General features: G+C 46.0%; 1 protein-coding gene across 1 annotated transcript in view; it reads right to left on the bottom strand.

The window, feature by feature from the left end:
• Positions 1-20,000, bottom strand: part of LOC109886997 (receptor tyrosine-protein kinase erbB-4-like) — a 503,341-nt gene that overhangs the window by 82,408 nt on the left and 400,933 nt on the right. The window contains 3 exon segments of the mRNA XM_031813320.1: positions 50-94; positions 5,236-5,390; positions 10,289-10,382. Of these exon segments, the coding sequence (XP_031669180.1) occupies positions 50-94; positions 5,236-5,390; positions 10,289-10,382 (294 nt within the window).

Raw genomic sequence — 20,000 nt, 5'->3', positions numbered from 1 at the left:
TGATGTCAAAGCAGTGAAAGCCCAGCGGACACTGTGATGATCATCTTACCTGTCCATCATTCCAACACAGTCTTGGAGCCGAGGCCCAACGCAGCTGAGGAGAGAATCATCAGTAGTCAGCTTACAGAAACACTTCAGTAACCTCAACAATAAGAATCCACCAACTCTTTACAAAGTGTGCACATTCCATCACGCATAAACATTAATAACCAATTGATAAGCACTTCTAATAGCTGATTGAGAGAGAGGTGAAAGGTGATGAAAGTCATTATTGAGTGAACATAACAAGCTATACGGGGCGGCAGTGTAGCCTAGTGGTTAGAGTGTTGGACTAGTAACCGAAAGGTTGCAAGTTCAAATCCCCAAGCAGACAAGGTACAAATCTGTCGTTCTGCCCCTGAACAGGCACTTAACCCACTCTCACCCTGAACAGGCAGTTAACCCACTGTTCCTAGGCCGTCATTGAAAATAAGAATTTGTTCTTAACTGACTTGCCTAGTTAAACAAAGGTAAAATAAATAATAATAATAATTTAAAAAAATAATAGCTCAACGGTCCAAGACAGTCAACCTACTTAGTAAGAGAGACATAACTAGGAGATGAGAGGTAGAGATGATACAGACTATGGAGGTGTATAACACACAAACTGACAGACAGACAGAAAGACAGAGATAGACAGACAGAAAGAAAGAAAGAGTCTTTCTGTCTTTCAGGCAGACAGGCAATGTGGACTGATTAAAACATGGCCATTGGGCTTCTCTCTCATTATCTATAACACATTTAAAGAGGATTGTGATCAGCCTCTGACACAAAGACAGTCAGAGTCTGAGACAGAGCAAATTACACAGCTAATTAAGAGGAGCTGCCTTGGAATCCCATTGAAAGTCTGCCTCGCTCCAGAAATGAAGAAACGGCACCCAACAGCTAATTAGCAGACAATTAGTGTATCCCATCTATGGCTCGTTGCTGTTTGTGATATGATAATTCCTCTAGTGTGCCACGTTTGTAAACATCCGGATTGATCAGCTAGTTTAGTCACACACCAAAGACAGCAAGTCTCAGACCACCCATGTATGTATTAGAGAGGCATCTGGAGTACGACTGCTGATCTAGAATCAGTTTAGTAATTTAGCTCATAATAAATATGATTATATGGACTGGTGTGGTTCTGATTCTAGATCAGTTTTTAAAAAATGATTATATGGACTGGTGTGGTTCTGATACCTATCCCAGACCTGCTGTTTTCAACTCTTTAGAGACAGCAGGAGCGGTAGAGATGCTCTCAATGATCGGCTATGAAAAGCCAACTGACATTTACTCTCGAGGTGCTGACCTGTTGCACCCTCGACAACTACTGTGATTATTATTACTTGACCATGCTGGTCATTTATGAACATTTGAACATCTTGGCCATGTTCTGTTATAATCTCCACCCTGCACAGCCAGAAGAGGACTGGCCACCCCACATAGCCTGGTTCCTCTCTAGGTTTCTTCCTAGGTTTTGGTCTTTCTAGGGAGTTTTTCCTAGCCACTGTGCTTCTACACCTGCATTGCCTGCTGTTTGGGGTTTTAGGCTGGGTTTCTGTACAGCACTTTGAGATATCAGCTGATGTAAGATGGGCTTTATAAATAAATTTTATTTGATTCTAGAATCAGTTTAATAAATATTACTATATGGACCGGTGTGGTTCTGATTCTAGAATCAGTTTAATAAATATTACTATATGGACTGGTGTGGTTCTGATTCTAGAATCAGTTTAATAAATATTACTATATGGACCGGTGTGGTTCTGATTCTAGAATCAGCTTAATAAATATTACTATATGGACTGGTGTGGTTCTGATTCTAGAATCAGTTTAATAAATATTACTATATGGGCCGGTGTGGTTCTGATTCTAGAATCAGTTTAATAAATATTACTATATGGACTGGTGTGGTTCTGATTCTAGATCAGTTTAATAAATATGATTATATGGACCGGTGTGGTTCTGATTCTAGATCAGTTTAATAAATATGATTATATGGACCGGTGTGGTTCTGATTCTAGATCTAAAGTGTAAAAAAAAAGTGTATCACTTTTCTTCAGTTGAATTCTGCCATTACATGCAGTGTGATGATGTAGACCTTTGCTGCATCTCTTTTGTTCTAAGATCCCCCCCCCCCCCCCATTCATTCACACACACACCCTGGCCGCTCATTCCCTGACACTAATATGGCGTGGCCAGTGTCAAGGTGCAGGTTAGCGTTTTTCGTCATGAAGCTTGTTCTGGAGGCATCTCCGCAGTGGTCTCTAGCTGGCACAGTTAGCTGGCACAGTCATAAAATCTGATTTTAAACCTCACCCTAACCTTAACCTTAAACCTTACTGCTAACCCTAATGCTTAATCCTAACCTTAAATGAAGACCAAAAAGCACAGTTTTGTTTTTTCATTCATCTTTACAATATTGCCAATTTTGCAGCTTTTGCAGCTGGCCCATCTAAGAGGAAACCGTTCAGTTCTGCCTCCAGAACAAGAATCATGACAATAATCGTCAACCTGCATGTCAGATGGAGGGAGGACAAGGAGAAGAGGAGGGATGGAGCCATCGCCATGTGAGCCGAGGTTCAGCAGTCACCGGGGCGAGGAGCGTGGGGAGGGATCAATGGTCAGCTGGCACACATACAATATCAATGTCTCAATTGTCTTAAAACAAATCCTTCTTTAACCTGTCTCCTCACCTTCATCTACATGATGATTGAAGTGGATTTAACTGGTGACATCAATAAAGGATCATATCTTTCACCTGGATTCACCTGGTCAGTCTATGTCATGGAAAGAGCAGGTGTTCTTAATGTTTTGAATACTCAGTGTATATATCAATGACTTGGTGAGGGCACTAGAACAGCCTGCAGCACTATGGTCTTGGCCATAGTGTAGTTTGGAGTGTGACTGTTTGAGGTTGTGGACAGGTGCCATTAATACAGGTAATGAGTGGAGGACAGAGGAGCCTCTTAAAGAATAAGTTACAGGTCTGTGAGAGCCAGAAGGTCTGTGAGAGCCAGAAATCTTGATTGTTTATAGGTGACCAAATATTTATTTTCCACCATAATTTGCAAATAAATTCATAAAAAATCCTACAATGTGATTTTCTGGATTTTTTTCTTATTTTGTCTGTCATAGTTGAAGTGTACCTATGATGACAATTACAGGCCTCTCTCATCTTTTTAAGTGGGAGAACTTGCACAATTGGTGGCTGACTTTGATTTGATTTGACTTTGATTTGATTTTGATTTGATTTGATTTTGACTAAATACTTTTTTGCCCCACTGTATATACCTCGGCCTAAACATCAGCACCACAAGTAACTTCCACAAAGCCGTGAAAGATCAGAGAGACAAGGCAAGAAGGTTCTTCTATGCCATCAAAAGGAACATATAATTTGACATCCCAATGAGGATCTGGCAAAAAACAAGTGAATCAGTTATAGAACCTCACCAACCAAGAATTGACTAAATGGGACCAACACCAAATTGTGACTCTGCATGCAGAATTGTGAAATAATATCCTCTGTGTATAACGTAAACACCAAATAATGCATGCAGAGAAGAATTAGGACGATACCCGTTAATGATCAAAATCCTGAAAGGAGACGTTAACTTCTACAACCACCTAAAAGGAAGCGATTACAAAACCTTCCATCACCTACAGAGAGATGACCCTGGAGAAGAGTCCCTTAGGCAAGCTGGTCCCGGGGCTCTGTTCACAAACACAAACAGACCCTGCAGAGCCCCAGGCCAGCAGCACAATTAGACCCAACCAAATCATTGGAAAGAATTAACAAAAAATCTGAGCAAACTAGAATGCTATTTGGCCCTAAACAGAGAGTACACAGCGGCAGAATACCTGACCACTGTGACTGACCCAAACTTAAGGAAAGCTTTGACTATGTACAGACTCAGTGAGCATAGCCTTGCTATTGAGAAAGGCCGCCTTAGGCAGACATGGCTCTCAAGAGAAGACAGGCTATGTGCTCACTGCCCACAAAATGAGGTGGAAACTGAGCTGCACTTCCTAACCTCCTGCCCAATGTATGACCATATTAGAGAGACATATTTCCCTCAGATTACACAAATCCACAAAGAATTCGAAAACAAATCCAATTTTGATAAACTCCCATATCTATTGGGTGAAATACTCCAGTGTGACATCACAGCAGCAAGATGTGTGACCTGTTGCCACATGAAAAGGTCAACCAGTGAAGAACAAACACCATTGTAAATACAACCCATATTTATGCTTATTTATTTTCCCTTGTGTACTTTAACTATTTTGACATCGTTACAATACTGTATATAGACATAATATGACATTTGTAATGTCTTTATTCTTTTGGAACTGTTGTGTAATGTTTACTGTTCTTTTCTGATTGTTCATTTTACTTTTGTTTATCATCAATTTCACTTGCTTTGGAAATGTAAACATGTTTCCCATGCAAATGAAGCCCTTTGAATTGAATTGAATTGAGAGAGAGAGCAAGAGAGAGAGAGAGAGAGAGAGAGAGAGAGAGAGAGCAAGAGAGAGAGAGAGAGAGAGAGAGAGAGAGAGAGAGAGCATCTGTCCATCTCTTGATCCTCCGTCCTAAGCCTCCTCCTCTCTCTCTCTCTCTCTCTCTCTCTCTCTCTCTCTCTCTCTCTCTCTCTCTCTCTCTGGTAGCGGTCTGGGAAGTGGAAGGCTGAGTCACTGCCTGTATCCAAAATAGCACCATATTTCCTTTATAGCGCACTACTTCTGCTACTGTTTCTAGAAGCTCATCTTGATTTTAAAAGTCCCACAAGGACACCGTTTGATGGATTCTGCTTATATGACATTATTTATGACGTACTTCAAACAAACAATTTTAGATTTCAAAGAGATGAGAAGTATTGATATAAAAAGCCTCCATTAAATATACACACATCTCTCTCTCTCTCTCTCTCTCTCTCTCTCTCTCTCTCTCTCTCTCTCTCTCTCTCTCTCTCTGTCTCTCTCTCTCTCTCTCTCTCTCTCTCTCTCTCTCTCTCTCTCTCTCTGTGTCTATCTCTCTCTCTCTCTCTCTCTCTCTCTCTCTGTGTCTATCTCTCTCTCTCTCTCTCTCTCTCTCTCTCTCTCTGTCTCTGTCTCTGTCTCTGTCTCTCTCTCTCTCTCTCTCTCTCTGTCTCTCTCTCTCTCTCTCTCTCTCTCTCTCTCTCTCTCTCTCTCTCTCTCTCCTCGTACCCCTGGGTGCAGTTGGCGTGGCAGGGGTGGCACTCGTTGTTGGCCTCGGCGTATTTGAAGATGAAGCTGTTGGTGCCTTGGAGGCCGTCGGGGCACTTTTCCACACAGTTGGGCCCGTCTTTGGAGTGAAGGCAGGTCACACATTGATCTGGACCCTGAGAGGTAGAGTGAGGGAGAAGGAGGAGGAGAAGGAGGAGGAGGAGGAGGAGGAGAAGAAGGAGGAGGAGGAAGAGGAGGAGAATGAGGAGGAGGAGGAGGAGGAGGAGGGGAGGAGGAGTAAGTAAAGGAGATGAATAGAAGATGAAGAGGAAGAGACATTGACCACATATCAGCACGTCAACACAGTTCACACTTCTGAACAAGCATCCGGGATGGATTCAGACAGCAGATATAAACACAATGGAGAGATGAAGGAAGAGAGACAATAGAGAGATGGGTCTGTGGATGCATGTGCTGCTGCTGTGGTTGAAACTTTTACTGTGGGCTTGGACACCTCATGTACGGTAAATTATGTGTGTTTGGCAGGTTGATAGACAGCCTTTCACTTTCAGGTCTGACAAAACGGCAGCTGTAATCCCTCCCCATCAATACACTATCTCCCTGCCGAGCCTTGTCAATGTATTGTGTCTCTCTGACTGTGTGTGTGTGTGTGTGTGTGTGTGTGTGTGTGTGTGTGTGTGCATTCATACATCTGATGATTGACACCTGTGTTATTTACTTCTGACTGGACTGCAGGAGACACTGCAAGACACGGTGAAACACTGCGTATCACCGCACCGTCATAGAGACTATTGTCCTCCACTCCTCCCTGTCCTCCCCGGGGGTTCTTTACACAAGTATCAAATTCCACAAATAGGGCTTTAACAGGGGCCTATAAAAAGGGTCTCCGTGACAGCTGGATATATCATGAGCCCTAAACCATGGAGAGTTATACACCACTGTCCCTACGCCACATATAAAACAAGACTAGAGTCCCCTACATGGCAGGGGAGGTGATTTAAACCAACCTTGGGTTGTTATAGTTCCAGGCTGAGAGAGGGGGGGGTTCAAGGGTTTTCAACCGGGTGGCATTTTAAAGGGAAATTCTAGCATTTAGAAGAGGGCAGGTGGGAATGGATGAGGGACTTCTGAGGGGTGCGTTCTCTGTGGAAGGTCAGAGGCTGTCAAAAACACGTATCCTTCTGGAATGTGTGTTACCTTCGTAGCCGACGTGGTACTTTATCTACCTGGAATGTGTGTTACCTTCGTAGCTGACGTGGTACTTTATCTACCTGGAATGTGTTTTACCTTCGTAGCCGACGTGGTACTTTATCTACCTGGAATGTGTGTTACCTTCGTAGCCGACGTGGTACTTTATCTACCTGGAATGTGTGTTACCTTCGTAGCCGACGTGGTACTTTATCTACCTGGAATGTGTGTTACCTTCGTAGCCGACGTGGTACTTTATCTACCTGGAATGTGTGTTACCTTCGTAGCCGACGTGGTACTTTATCTACCTGGAATGTGTGTTACCTTCGTAGCCGACGTGGTACTTTATTTACCTCCATAAAACCACATTTGAGGCGTTCAGAAACATCTCCCCTGATCAGTTCACATAACAGTTGGTTATGTTGTGTAGTCAGGAACATCTCCCCTGATCAGTTCACATAACAGTTGGTTATGTTGTGTAGTCAGGAACATCTCCCCTGATCAGTTCACATAACAGTTGGTTATGTTGTGTAGTCAGGAACATCTCCCCTGATCAGTTCACATAACAGTTGGTTATGTTGTGTAGTCAGGAACATCTCCCCTGATCAGTTCACATAACAGTTGGTTATGTTGTGTAGTCAGAAACATCTCCCCTGATCAGTTCACATAACAGTTGGTTATGTTGTGTAGTCAGGAACATCTCCCCTGATCAGTTCACATAACAGTTGGTTATGTTGTGTAGTCAGAAACATCTCCCCTGATCAGTTCACATAACAGTTGGTTATGTTGTGTAGTCAGAAACATCTCCCCTGATCAGTTCACATAACAGTTGGTTATGTTGTGTAGTCAGGAACATCTCCCCTGATCAGTTCACATAACAGTTGGTTATGTTGTGTAGTCAGGAACATCTCCCCTGATCAGTTCACATAACAGTTGGTTATGTTGTGTAGTCAGGAACATCTCCCCTGATCAGTTCACATAACAGTTGGTTATGTTGTGTAGTCAGGAACATCTCCCCTGATCAGTTCACATAACAGTTGGTTATGTTGTGTAGTCAGGAACATCTCCCCTGATCAGTTCACATAACAGTTGGTTATGTTGTGTAGTCAGGAACATCTCCCCTGATCAGTTCACATAACAGTTGGTTATGTTGTGTAGTCAGGAACATCTCCTCTGATCAGTTCACATAACAGTTGGTTATGTTGTGTAGTCAGGAACATCTCCCCTGATCAGTTCACATAACAGTTGGTTATGTTGTGTAGTCAGGAACATCTCCCCTGATCAGTTCACATAACAGTTGGTTTCGTTGTGTAGTCAGGAAAAACTCAGTGGCCTAACAGTACAGTACACTCTAACTCCTGAAAGTCAAACTCTCCAGACAGGATGTGACATCAGCAGACCCAAAGGGCAGGTTAGTCATTTTCATTTCTGGATGCAGCTCTGCAGACTGGTCAAGATCTGGCACAGCCACAAAGTCATAAAATCTGATTTTAAACCTAACCTTAACCTTAACCCTAACCTTACTGCTAACCCTAATGCCTAACCCTAACTTTAACCCTAACCCTAACCTTACTGCTAACCCTAATGCCTAACCCTAACCTTACTGCTAACCCTAATGCCTAACCCTAACCTTAACCCTAACCCTAACCTTACTGCTAACCGTAATGCCTAACCCTACTGCTAACCCTAATGCCTAACCATAACCTTACTGCTAACCCTAATGCCTAACCCTAACCTTACTGATAACCCTAATGCCTAACCCTAACCTTAACCCTAACCATAACCTTACTGCTAACCCTAATGCCTAACCATAACCTTACTGCTAACCCTAATGCCTAACCCTAACCTTACTGCTAACCCTAATGCCTAACCCTAACCTTAACCCTAACCATAACCTTACTGCTAACCTTAATGCCTAACCCTAACCTTACTGCTAACCCTAATGCCTAACCCTAACCTTAACCCTAACCATAACCTTACTGCTAACCTTAATGCCTAACCCTAACCTTAACCCTAACCTTAACCCTAACCATAACCGTACTGCTAACCTTAACCCTAACCATAACCTTACTGCTAACCCTAATGCCTAACCCTAACCTTAACCCTAACCATAACCTTACTGCTAACCCTAATGCCTAACCCTAACCTTAACCCTAACCATAACCTTACTGCTAACCCTAATGCCTAACCCTAACCTTAACCCTAACCATAACCTTACTGCTAACCTTAATGCCTAACCCTACTGCTAACCCTAACCTTAACCCTAACCTTAACCCTAACCATAACCTTACTGCTAACCTTAACCCTAACCATAACCTTACTGCTAACCCTAATGCCTAACCCTAACCTTAACCCTAACCATAACCTTACTGCTAACCGTAATGCCTAACCCTACTGCTAACCCTAATGCCTAACCATAACCTTACTGCTAACCCTAATGCCTAACCCTAACCTTACTGATAACCCTAATGCCTAACCCTAACCTTAACCCTAACCATAACCTTACTGCTAACCCTAATGCCTAACCATAACCTTACTGCTAACCCTAATGCCTAACCCTAACCTTACTGCTAACCCTAATGCCTAATCCTAACCTTAACCCTAACCATAACCTTACTGCTAACCTTAATGCCTAACCCTAACCTTACTGCTAACCCTAATGCCTAACCCTAACCTTAACCCTAACCATAACCTTACTGCTAACCTTAATGCCTAACCCTAACCTTAACCCTAACCTTAACCCTAACCATAACCTTACTGCTAACCTTAACCCTAACCATAACCTTACTGCTAACCCTAATGCCTAACCCTAACCTTAACCCTAACCATAACCTTACTGCTAACCCTAATGCCTAACCCTAACCTTAACCCTAACCATAACCTTACTGCTAACCCTAATGCCTAACCCTAACCTTAACCCTAACCATAACCTTACTGCTAACCTTAATGCCTAACCCTACTGCTAACCCTAACCTTAACCCTAACCTTAACCCTAACCATAACCTTACTGCTAACCTTAACCCTAACCATAACCTTACTGCTAACCCTAATGCCTAACCCTAACCTTAACCCTAACCATAACCTTACTGCTAACCCTAATGCCTAACCCTAACCTTAACCCTAACCATAACCTTACTGCTAACCTTAATGCCTAACCCTAACCTTAACCCTAACCTTAACCCTAACCATAACCTTACTGCTAACCTTAACCCTAACCATAACCTTACTGCTAACCTTAATGCCTAACCCTAACCTTACTGCTAACCTTAATGCCTAACCCTAGCCTTACTGCTAACCTTAATGCCTAACCCTAACCTTAACCCTAACCATAACCTTAACCCTAACCATAACCTTACTGCTAACCCTAAATGCCTAACCCTAACCTTACTGCTAACCTTAATGCCTAACCCTAACCTTAACCCTAACCATAACCTTAACCCTAACCATAACCTTACTGCTAACCCTAATGCCTAACCCTAACCCTAATGCCTAACCCTAACCTTAACCCTAACCATAACCTTAACCCTAACCATAACCTTACTGCTAACCCTAATGCCTAACCCTAACCCTAATGCCTAACCCTAACCCTAATGCCTAACCCTAACCCTAATGCCTAACCCTAACCTTACTGCTAACCTTAATGCCTAACCCTAACCCTACTGCTAACCTTAATGCCTAACCCTAACCTTAAATTAAGACCAAGAAGCTTTTCATACATTTTTTGTTTTCATACATTTTTACAATATAGCCTCCAGTACAAGATTCATGACAATAAACGTCAACCTGCACCCAAAGAACAGGTTCAGGGCTAGGTGGAACACCGATGACAGTTGCCGTATATTGCCGTGGTGATCATTCTACTTACTGTTCCAAGGCAGGTCATGGTCTTGTCCTGAGATTTCTCACACTGGCTGTCACACTCCAGACATACTGAACCATTGGTAAACTCACGCACATCTCTAAAGGAGGGAGAGAGAGAGAGAGAGAGAGAGAGATAGATAGATAGATAGAGAGAGAGAGAGAGAGAGAGAGAGAGAGAGAGAGAGAGAGAGAGAGAGAGAGAGAGAGAGAGAGAGAGAGAGAGATAGATAGATAGATAGAGAGAGAGAGAGAAAACAGGCTAAAGATGTCAGATATAGTAACAGGCTTAGCAGAGTCAATAATTATGTCTGATATAGTAACAGGCTTAGCAGAGTCAATATGCCTGATATAGTAACAGGCTTAGCAGAGTCAATAATTATGTATGATATAGTAACAGGCTTAGCAGAGTCAATACGTCTGATATAGTAACAGGCTTAGCAGAGTCAATATGTCTGATATAGTAACAGGCTTAGCAGAGTCAATAATTATGTCTGATATAGTAACAGGCTTAGCAGAGGGGAGGAGAGGGGAGGAGAGGGGAGGAGAGGAGAGGGGAGGGGAGGGGAGGAGAGGAGAGGAGAGGGGAGGGGAGGGGAGGGGAGGGGAGGGGAGGGGAGGGGAGGGGAGGGGAGGGGAGGGGAGGGGAGGGGAGGGGAGGAGGAGAGGAGGAGGGGAGGAGGAGGGGAGGAGAGGGGAGGAGGAGGGGAGCAGGGGAGGAGAGGGGAGGAGGGGAGGAGGGGGGAGGAGGGGAGGAGGGGAGGAGGGGAAGCTAGGGGAGGAGAGGAGAGGAGGAGGGGAGGAGAGGAGGGGAGGAGGGGAAGCTAGGGGAGGAGAGGGGAGGAGGGGAAGCTAGGGGAGGATAGGGGAGGAGAAGAGGGGAGGAGGGCAGGAGAGGAGAGGAGGAGGGGAGGAGAGGGGAGGAGGGGAGGAGAGGGGAGGAGGGGAGAAGAGGGGAGGAGGGGAGGAGAGGGGAGGAGGGGAGAAGAGGGGAGGAGAGGGGAGGAGGGGAGGAGGGGAGGAGGGGAAGAGAAGAGGGGAGGAGGGGAGGGGAGGAGAAGAGGGGAGGAGAGGGGAGGAGGGGAGGAGGGGAGGAGGGGAGGAGGGGAGGAGAGAATAAAGGATAGAAGAGGAGGAGGGGAGGGAAGAGAAGAGGGAGGAGGGGAGGAGAGGGGAGGAGGGGAGGGGAGGAGGGGGAGGAGGGGAGGGGAGGAGAGGGGAGGAGGGGAGGAGAGGGGAGGAGGGGAGGGGAGGAGAGGGGAGGAGGGGAGGAGAGGGGAGGAGGGGAGGAGAAGAGGGGAGGAGAGGGGAGGAGGGGAGGAGGGGAAGAGAAGAGGGGAGGAGGGGAAGGGAGGAGAAGAGGGGGAGGAGAGGGGAGGAGGGGAGGAGGGAGGAGGAGGAGAGAATAAAGGATAGAAGAGGAGGAGGGGAGGGGAAGAGAAGAGGGGAGGAGGGAGGAGAGGGGAGGGGAGGAGGGGAGGAGGGGAGGAGAGGAGGAGGGGAGGGGAAGAGAAGAGGGGAGGAGGGGAGGAGGGGAGGAGGGGAGGAGAGAAGGAGGGGAGGGGAAGAGAAGAGGGGAGCAGGGAGGAGAGGGAGGAGGGGAGGAGGAGGGGAGGAGGGGAGGAGGAGGGGAGGAGAGGGGAGGAGGAGGGGAGCAGGGGAGGAGAGGGGAGGAGGGGAGGAGGGGAGGAGGGGAGGAGGGGGGAGGAGGGGAGGGGAGGAGGGGAAGCTAGGGGAGGAGAGGAGGAGGGGAGGAGAGGGAGGAGGGGAAGCTAGGGGAGGATAGGGGAGGAGAAGAGGGAGGAGGGCAGGAGAGGAGAGGAGGAGGGAGGAGAGGGAGGAGGGGAAGCTAGGGAGGATAGGGGAGGAGTAGAGGGGAGGAGGGCAGGAGAGGAGGGCAGGAGAGGAGAGGAGGGGAAGGGATATCGACACCCCGCTGTTCGTGTCCACATCAGCACCACCATCAGATAATGCTTTGAAGGATGGCGTCGGTGAATATGGGGCTGGCTGTCGATAGGCTGGCTGTCGATAGGCTGGCTGTCGATAGTATACTTTTCAGATGTGAGAGATTGTCGATCCAACTGGGACTAAGACTCAGCAGAGTGGAGGGATACAGTACAGTACACAAACAGGTAGGCCCTACGTTCTCTCAGCAAGGAAATGCTGGGCCTATGGAAGCAGTTAGATGTGTTCAGGTCATGTTGTAACTGTCTTGCAGTCTGGGAAATGGTTTATCATGGCTCTATAATGCTACTCAACTCCTCAATTCTAAATCGACCCTAGCCCACTCCTGTATATCTGAGAAGATTGGCTAGATACAGTATAAAGATTATGGGTAATGGCTTCACATTGCATTCTGATTGGCTAGGTGGTGAAAACGTCCAATCTAATCTCTCTAGAGATCTACAGCGGGGACTAGGGAGTAGTAGGCTAGAGGTTGATTTGGAATTCAGCATGCGTGATATTTTAGAGAGTCCTATATATCATTAGAAGGGAATATGATTAGTTGGAGAAAGGGTCAGATATGATGAGGAATCAGAATACTGTATATCATTAGAGGGGATGTGATGAGTTGGAGAAAGGGTCAGATATGATGAGGAATCAGAATACTGTATATCATTAGAGGGGATGTGATGAGTTGGAGAAAGGGTCAGATATGACGAGGAATCAGAATACTGTATATCATTAGAGGGGATGTGATGAGTTGGAGAAAGGGTCAGATATGATGTGGAATCAGAATACTGTATATCATTAGAAGGGAATATGATGAGTTGGAGAAAGGGTCAGATATGATGAGGAATCAGAATACTGTATATCATTAGAGGGGATGTGATGAGTTGGAGAAAGGGTCAGATATGACGAGGAATCAGAATACTGTATATCATTAGAGGGGATGTGATGAGTTGGAGAAAGGGTCAGATATGACGAGGAATCAGAATACTGTATATCATTAGAGGGGATGTGATGAGTTGGAGAAAGGGTCAGATATGACGAGGAATCAGAATACTGTATATCATTAGAAGGGAATATGATGAGTTGGAGAAAGGGTCAGATATGATGAGGAATCAGAATACTGTATATCATTAGAGGGGATGTGATGAGTTGGAGAAAGGGTCGGATATGATGAGGAATCAGAATACTGTATATCATTAGAGGGGATGTGATGAGTTGGAGAAAGGGTTAAATATGATGAGGAATCATGGCTGTGTCTCAGTCCCAAATAACACCCTATATACAGTGCCTTGCGAAAGTATTCGGCCCCCTTGAACTTTGCGACCTTTTGCCACATTTCAGGCTTCAAACATAAAGATATAAAACTGTATTTTTTTGTGAAGAATCAACAACAAGTGGGACACAATCATGAAGTGGAACGACATTTATTGGATATTTTTTTTACACATTTTTTAACAAATCAAAAATGAGAAAAATTGGGCGTGCAAAATTATTCAGCCCCCTTAAGTTAATACTTTGTAGCGCCACCTTTTGATGCGATTACAGCTGTAAGTCGCTTGGGGTATGTCTCTATCAGTTCTGCACATCAAGAGACTGACATTTTTTCCCATTCCTCCTTGCAAAACAGCTCGAGCTCAGTGAGGTTGGATGGAGAGCATTTGTGAACAGCAGTTTTCAGTTCTTTCCACAGATTCTTGATTGGATTCACGTCTGGACTTTGACTTGGCCATTCTAACACCTGGATATGTTTATTTTTGAACCATTCCATTGTAGACTTTTCTTTATGTTAAGGATCATTGTCTTGTTGGAAGACAAATCTCTGTCCCAGTCTCAGGTCTTTTGCAGACTCCATCAGGTTTTCTTCCAGAATGGTCCTGTATATGGCTCCATCCATCTTCCCATCAATTTTAACCATCTTCCCTGTCCCTGTTGAAGAAAAGCAGGCCCAAACCATGATGTTGCCACCACCATGTTTGACAGTGGGGATGGTGTGTTCAGCTGTGTTGCTTTTACGCCAAACATAACGTTTTGCATTGTTGCCAAAAAGTTCAATTTTGGTTTCATCTGACCAGAGCACCTTCTTCCACATGTTTGGTGTGTCTCCCAAGTGGCTTGTGGCAAACTTTAAACAACACTTTTTATGGATATCTTTAAGAAATGGCTTTCTTCTTGCCACTCTTCCATAAAGGCCAGATTTGTGCAATATACGACTGATTGTTGTCCTATGGACAGAGTCTCCCACCTCAGCTGTAGATCTCTGCAGTTCATCCAGAGTGATAATGGGCCTCTTGGCTGCACCTCTGATCAGTCTTCTCCTTGTATGAGCTGAAAGTTTAGAGGGACAGCCAGGTCTTGGTAGATTTGCAGTGGTCTGATACTCCTTCCATTTCAATATTATCGCTTGCACAGTGCTCCTTGGGATGTTTAAAGCTTGGGAAATCTTTTTGTATCCAAATCCGGCTTTAAACTTCTTCACAACAGTATCTCGGACCTGCCTGGTGTGTTCCTTGTTCTTCATGATGCTCTCTGCGATTTTAACGGACCTCTGAGACTATCACAGTGCAGGTGCATTTATACGGAGACTTGATTACACACAGGTGGATTGTATTTATCATCATTAGTCATTTAGGTCAACATTGGATCATTCAGAGATCCTCACTGAACTTCTGGAGAGAGTTTGCTGCACTGAAAGTAAAGGGGCTGAATAATTTTGCACGCCCAATTTTTCAGTTTTTGATTTGTTAAAAAAGTTTGAAATATCCAATAAATGTCGTTCCACTTCATGATTGTGTCCCACTTGTTGTTGATTCTTCACAAAAAAATACAGTTTTATATCTTTATGTTTGAAGCCTGAAATGTGGCAAAAGGTCGCAAAGTTCAAGGGGGCCGAATACTTTCGCAAGGCACTGTAGTACACTACTTTGGACCAGATCCCTATGGGCCCTGGTCTAAAATAGTGCACTATATAGGGGATGGGGTGTCATTTGGGACACATGGAGTAAGTCTTTATTCTATGCCCTGTTCCAATCATCAGATCAAGCATCAGTCCAGATAAATAGCCAGTACATATAAAAATAGCATGTTCAATTGGACACAGAGCAGCGTGCCACCACACCAAAGGGCAGTGTGGCAGTAGTCCACCCTTCTCCATCCTCCATCGACCTCCTTTCACCCTCCTCCTTCCTCCCGCCCTCCTCCCTCCCCCTCCACCTTCCACCCTCCTCCCTTCCCCTCCTCCCTCCTCCCTTCCCCTCCACCCTCCTCCCTTCCCCTCCTCCTGTTAAGGTTTTCTTCTTCCTCTTCCTCTGAAGAGGAGGTGTAGCAGGGATCAGACCAAAATGCAGCGTGGTTATCTTCATACATCTTTAATAAAGAATATAACGAACAATAAAAAAACAATAAACGTAACGTGAAAAACCTAAACAGCCTAAACTGGTGCAAACAAACACAGAGACAGGAACAATCACCCACGAAACACTTAAAGAATATGGCTGCCTAAATATGGTTCCCAATCAGAGACAACGATAAACACCTGCCTCTGATAGAGAACCACTCTAGGCAACCATAGACTTACCTAGACAACTCTACTATGCCACAATCCCATTACCTAAAAAACCCCAAGACAAAACACACCACATAAATAACCCATGTCACACCCTGGCCTGACCAAAATAATAAAGAAAACACAAAATACTAAGACCAGGGCGTGACACCTCCTTCCTCTCTCTACCCTCCTCCCTCTCTCCGCCCTCCACCCTCCTCCCTCTACCCCTCCCTCTCTCCGCCCTCCACCCTCCTCCCTCCACCCTCCTCCCTCTCTCTGCCCTCCACCCTCCTCCCTCCACCCTCCTCCTTCCTCCCGCCCTCCTCCCTCCTCCATCCAACCACCTCCCTCCCTCCCACCACCCTCCTCCATCCAACCACCCTCCACCCTCTTTCTTCCTTCATCCCTCCCTCCCACCTCCACACTCCCCTTTCCACCCTCCTCTCCTCCATTTCTCTCTCCTCTTTTTTAAACTAAATTAGTTTTTTTTCTCAGGAAGCAGTGTCCAGAGGAATCCTTTTGAAAAGGCTGGGTGGTGGAAGAAGGCTGTCTTTTGTTCAGAGAAAAATGGAGGAGTATCACGGAAGACAAAGGAAGGTTCCACGGCGGTTGTTCCCCGCTGAATTGAACGATCCTTTCCATTCATTCCGCTGGTTCCTTCTCGTTGGTTTTCCTTGTACGTTGCAGTTGGTTGGGGCGTGTACGCCAAACGCACACCACTGTCTTCAGGGAGAAGGGGCTGATGGGGATTAGCAGCATTTTAGCAGGAATTTGGCAGGACTGCGGCTCTTTCAGGTCGAGTGGTGCCTGCGCCAGAGGCGAACCTGACGCCACACGGCCAACTCACGAGAACAACTTTTTTAATTAAACACTTTCTAATCCTCCTCCTTCCATTCCCCCGCGGCCACGAGAGCAGAGGATTTTTTCCCTCTTTCTCCCTGTTCTTTTATTCGCTGGCCTTTCAGTGTGAGAATTAACTTCACTCTCATTTAGAAAGGCAAAGGTACAGAGATGGAGAGTTAAAGAGGCCTAGTTTTTAAAACCAGAGGCCAATCAGTTTGACTACAGTCGTGGCCAAAGGTTTTGAGAATGACACAAATATATATTTTCACAAAGTCTGCTGCCTCCATTTGTATGATGGCAATTTGCATGTACTCCAGAATGTTATGAATAATGATCAGATGAATTGCAATTAATTGCAAAGTCCCTATTTGCCATGCAAATGAACTGAATCCCCCAAAAACATTTCCACTGCATTTCAGCCCTGCCACAAAAGGACCAGCTGACATCATGTCAGTGATTATCTCGTTAACACAGGTGTGAGTGTTGACAAGGACAAGGCTGGAGATCACTCTGTCATGCTGATTGAGTTTGAATAACAGACTGGAAGCTTCAAAAGGAGGGTGGTGCTTTGAAGCATTGTTCTTCCTCTGTCAACCATGGTTACCTGCAAGGAAATACGTGCCGTCATCATTGCTTTGCACAAAAAGGGCTTCACAGGCAAGGATATTGTTGCCAGTAAGATTGCACCTAAATCAACCATTTATCGGATCATCAAGAACTTCAAGGAGAGCGGTTCAATTGTTGTGAAGAAGGCTCCAGGGCGCCCAAGAAAGTCCAGCAAGCGCCAGGACCGTCTCCTAAAGATGATTCAGCTGTGGGATCGGGGCATCACCAGTACAGAGCTTGCTCAGGAATGGCAGCAGGCAGGTGTGAGTGCATCTGCACGCACATTGAGGCGAAGACTTTTGGAGGATGGCCTAGTGTCAAGAAGGGCAGCAAAGAAGCCCCTTCTCTCCAGGAAAACATCAGGGACAGACTGATATACTGCAAAAGGTACAGGGATTGGACTGCTGTGGACTGGGGTAAAGTGATTTTATTTGATGAATCCCCTTTCTGATTGTTTGGGGCATCTGGAAAAAATATTGTCCGGGGTCAGCGCTACCATCAGTGTCATGCCAACAGTAAAGCATCCTGAGACCATTCATGTGTGAGGTTGCTTCTCAGCCAAGGGAGTGGCTGAGAACACAGCCATGAATAAAGAATGGTACCAACTTCTCCCAACCATCCAGGAACAGTTTGATTATGAACAATGCCTTTTCCAGCATGATGCAGCACCTTGACATAAGGCAAAAGTGATAACTAAGTGGCTCGGGGAACAAAACAGATATTATGGGTCCATGGCCAGGAAACACCCCAGATCTGAATCCTTATGGTCAATCCTCAAGAGGCGGGTGTACAAACAAAAACCCACAAATTCTGACAAACTCCAAGCATTGATTATGCAGGAATGGGCTGCCATCAGTCAGGATGTGGCCCAGACGTTAATTAACAGCATGCCAGGGCAGATTGCCGAGGTCTTGAAAAAGAAGGGTCAACACTGCAAAGAATCAACTTCACGTAGTTGTCAATAAAAGCCTTTGACACTTATTAAATAGTTGTAATTATACTTCAGTATTCCATAGTAACATGTGACAAAAATATCTAAAGACACTAAAGACACAATATTTGTGTCATTCTCAAAACTTTTGGCCACGACTGTAAATAGCCATTAGCTATAGGAGGGCTACAGGAGGGATAAAGTAGGGCTACAGGAGGCTATAGGAGGGCTACAGGAGGCTACAGGAGGGATAGAGGAGGGCTACAGGAGGGCTACAGGAGGGCTACAGGAGAAATACAGGAGGCTATAGGACGTTATAGGAGGCTATAGGAGGGCTACAGGAGGCTACAGGAGGGCTATAGGAGGGCTACAGGAGGCTTAATGAGGGCTATAGGAGGGCTACAGGAGGGCTACAGGAGGCTATAGGATATAGGAGGCTATAGGAAGCTATATAAGGCTATAGGAGGTTATGGGAGGGCTATAGGAGGTTATAGGAGGCTATAGGAGGTTATAGGAGGTTATATGAGGCTATAGGAGGTTATAGGATGCTATAGGAGGTTATAGGAGGTTATAGGAGGCTATAGGAGGCTATATGAGGTTATAGGAAGGACAGATTTGCAGGGTTTGCATTTTGCATGCGAGCTCAATGAAGAGCAGCTAAAGCATTGGGAGGACAACACATACTGTTGAACACAAGTCTAGTACATGTCTGCAGAGCTCTGTCTACGAGGTGATCCGATCGATCAAGACGTCATGTACCACCTCCTGCCTCCTGCCTCCTGCCTCCTGCCTCCTGCCTCCTGCCTCCTGCCTCCTGCCTCTCCACGTGATCACAGTTCGGTTCTCACAGAGGACGTTGTTATCCAGCTGCTTTTTACCCCCCTCCTCCTCTTCATCTTCTTCAAAGTCTCAGCTGTGAGCTGTTTTTCCTGCTGACTTCAAACACCTCCTCCCACATAAAGCACACTGAGAGGAGAAATGGGCGTGATGGAGAAACACAGACACTGGTTCCCTCTGTGAGGACAGGCTAACCTGACACCAGCCCTGATTCCCCCTGTGAGGACAGGCTAACCTGACACCAGCCCTGATTCCCCCTGTGAGGACAGGCTAACCTGACACCAGACCCTGATCCCCCCTGTGAGGACAGGCTAACCTGACACCAGACCCTGATTCCCCCTGTGAGGACAGGCTAACCTGACACCAGACACTGGTTCCCCCTGTGAGGACAGGCTAACCTGACACCAGACCCTGATTCCCCCTGTGAGGACAGGCTAACCTGACACCAGACCCTGATTCCCCCTGTGGGGACAGGCTAACCTGACACCAGACCCTGATTCCCCCTGTGGGTACAGGCTAACCTGACACCATACCCTGATTCCCCCTGTGAGGACAGGCTAACCTGACACCAGAACCTGATTCCCCCTGTGAGGACAGGCTAACCTGACACCAGACCCTGATTCCCCCTGTGGGGACAGGCTAACCTGACACCAGACACTGATTCCCCCTGTGGGGACAGGCTAACCTGACACCAGACCCTGATTCCCCCTGTGGGTACAGGCTAACCTGACACCAGACACTGATTCCCCCTGTGGGGACAGGCTAACCTGACACCAGAACCTGATTCCCCCTGTGAGGACAGGCTAACCTGACACCAGACCCTGATTCCCCCTGTGGGGACAGGCTAACCTGACACCAGACCCTGATTCCCCCTGTGGGTACAGGCTAACCTGACACCAGACCCTGATTCCCCCTGTGGGTACAGGCTAACCTGACACCAGACCCTGATTCCCCCTGTGGGGACAGGCTAACCTGACACCAGACCCTGATTCCCCCTGTGGGTAC

The sequence above is a fragment of the Oncorhynchus kisutch genome, unplaced genomic scaffold, assembly GCF_002021735.2.
Source record: "Oncorhynchus kisutch isolate 150728-3 unplaced genomic scaffold, Okis_V2 Okis05a-Okis16b_hom, whole genome shotgun sequence".
NCBI classification, from domain to species: domain Eukaryota; kingdom Metazoa; phylum Chordata; class Actinopteri; order Salmoniformes; family Salmonidae; genus Oncorhynchus; species Oncorhynchus kisutch.
Note: the sequence above shows the minus strand (reverse complement) of the source record. Positions and strands in the feature narration are given on the sequence as shown.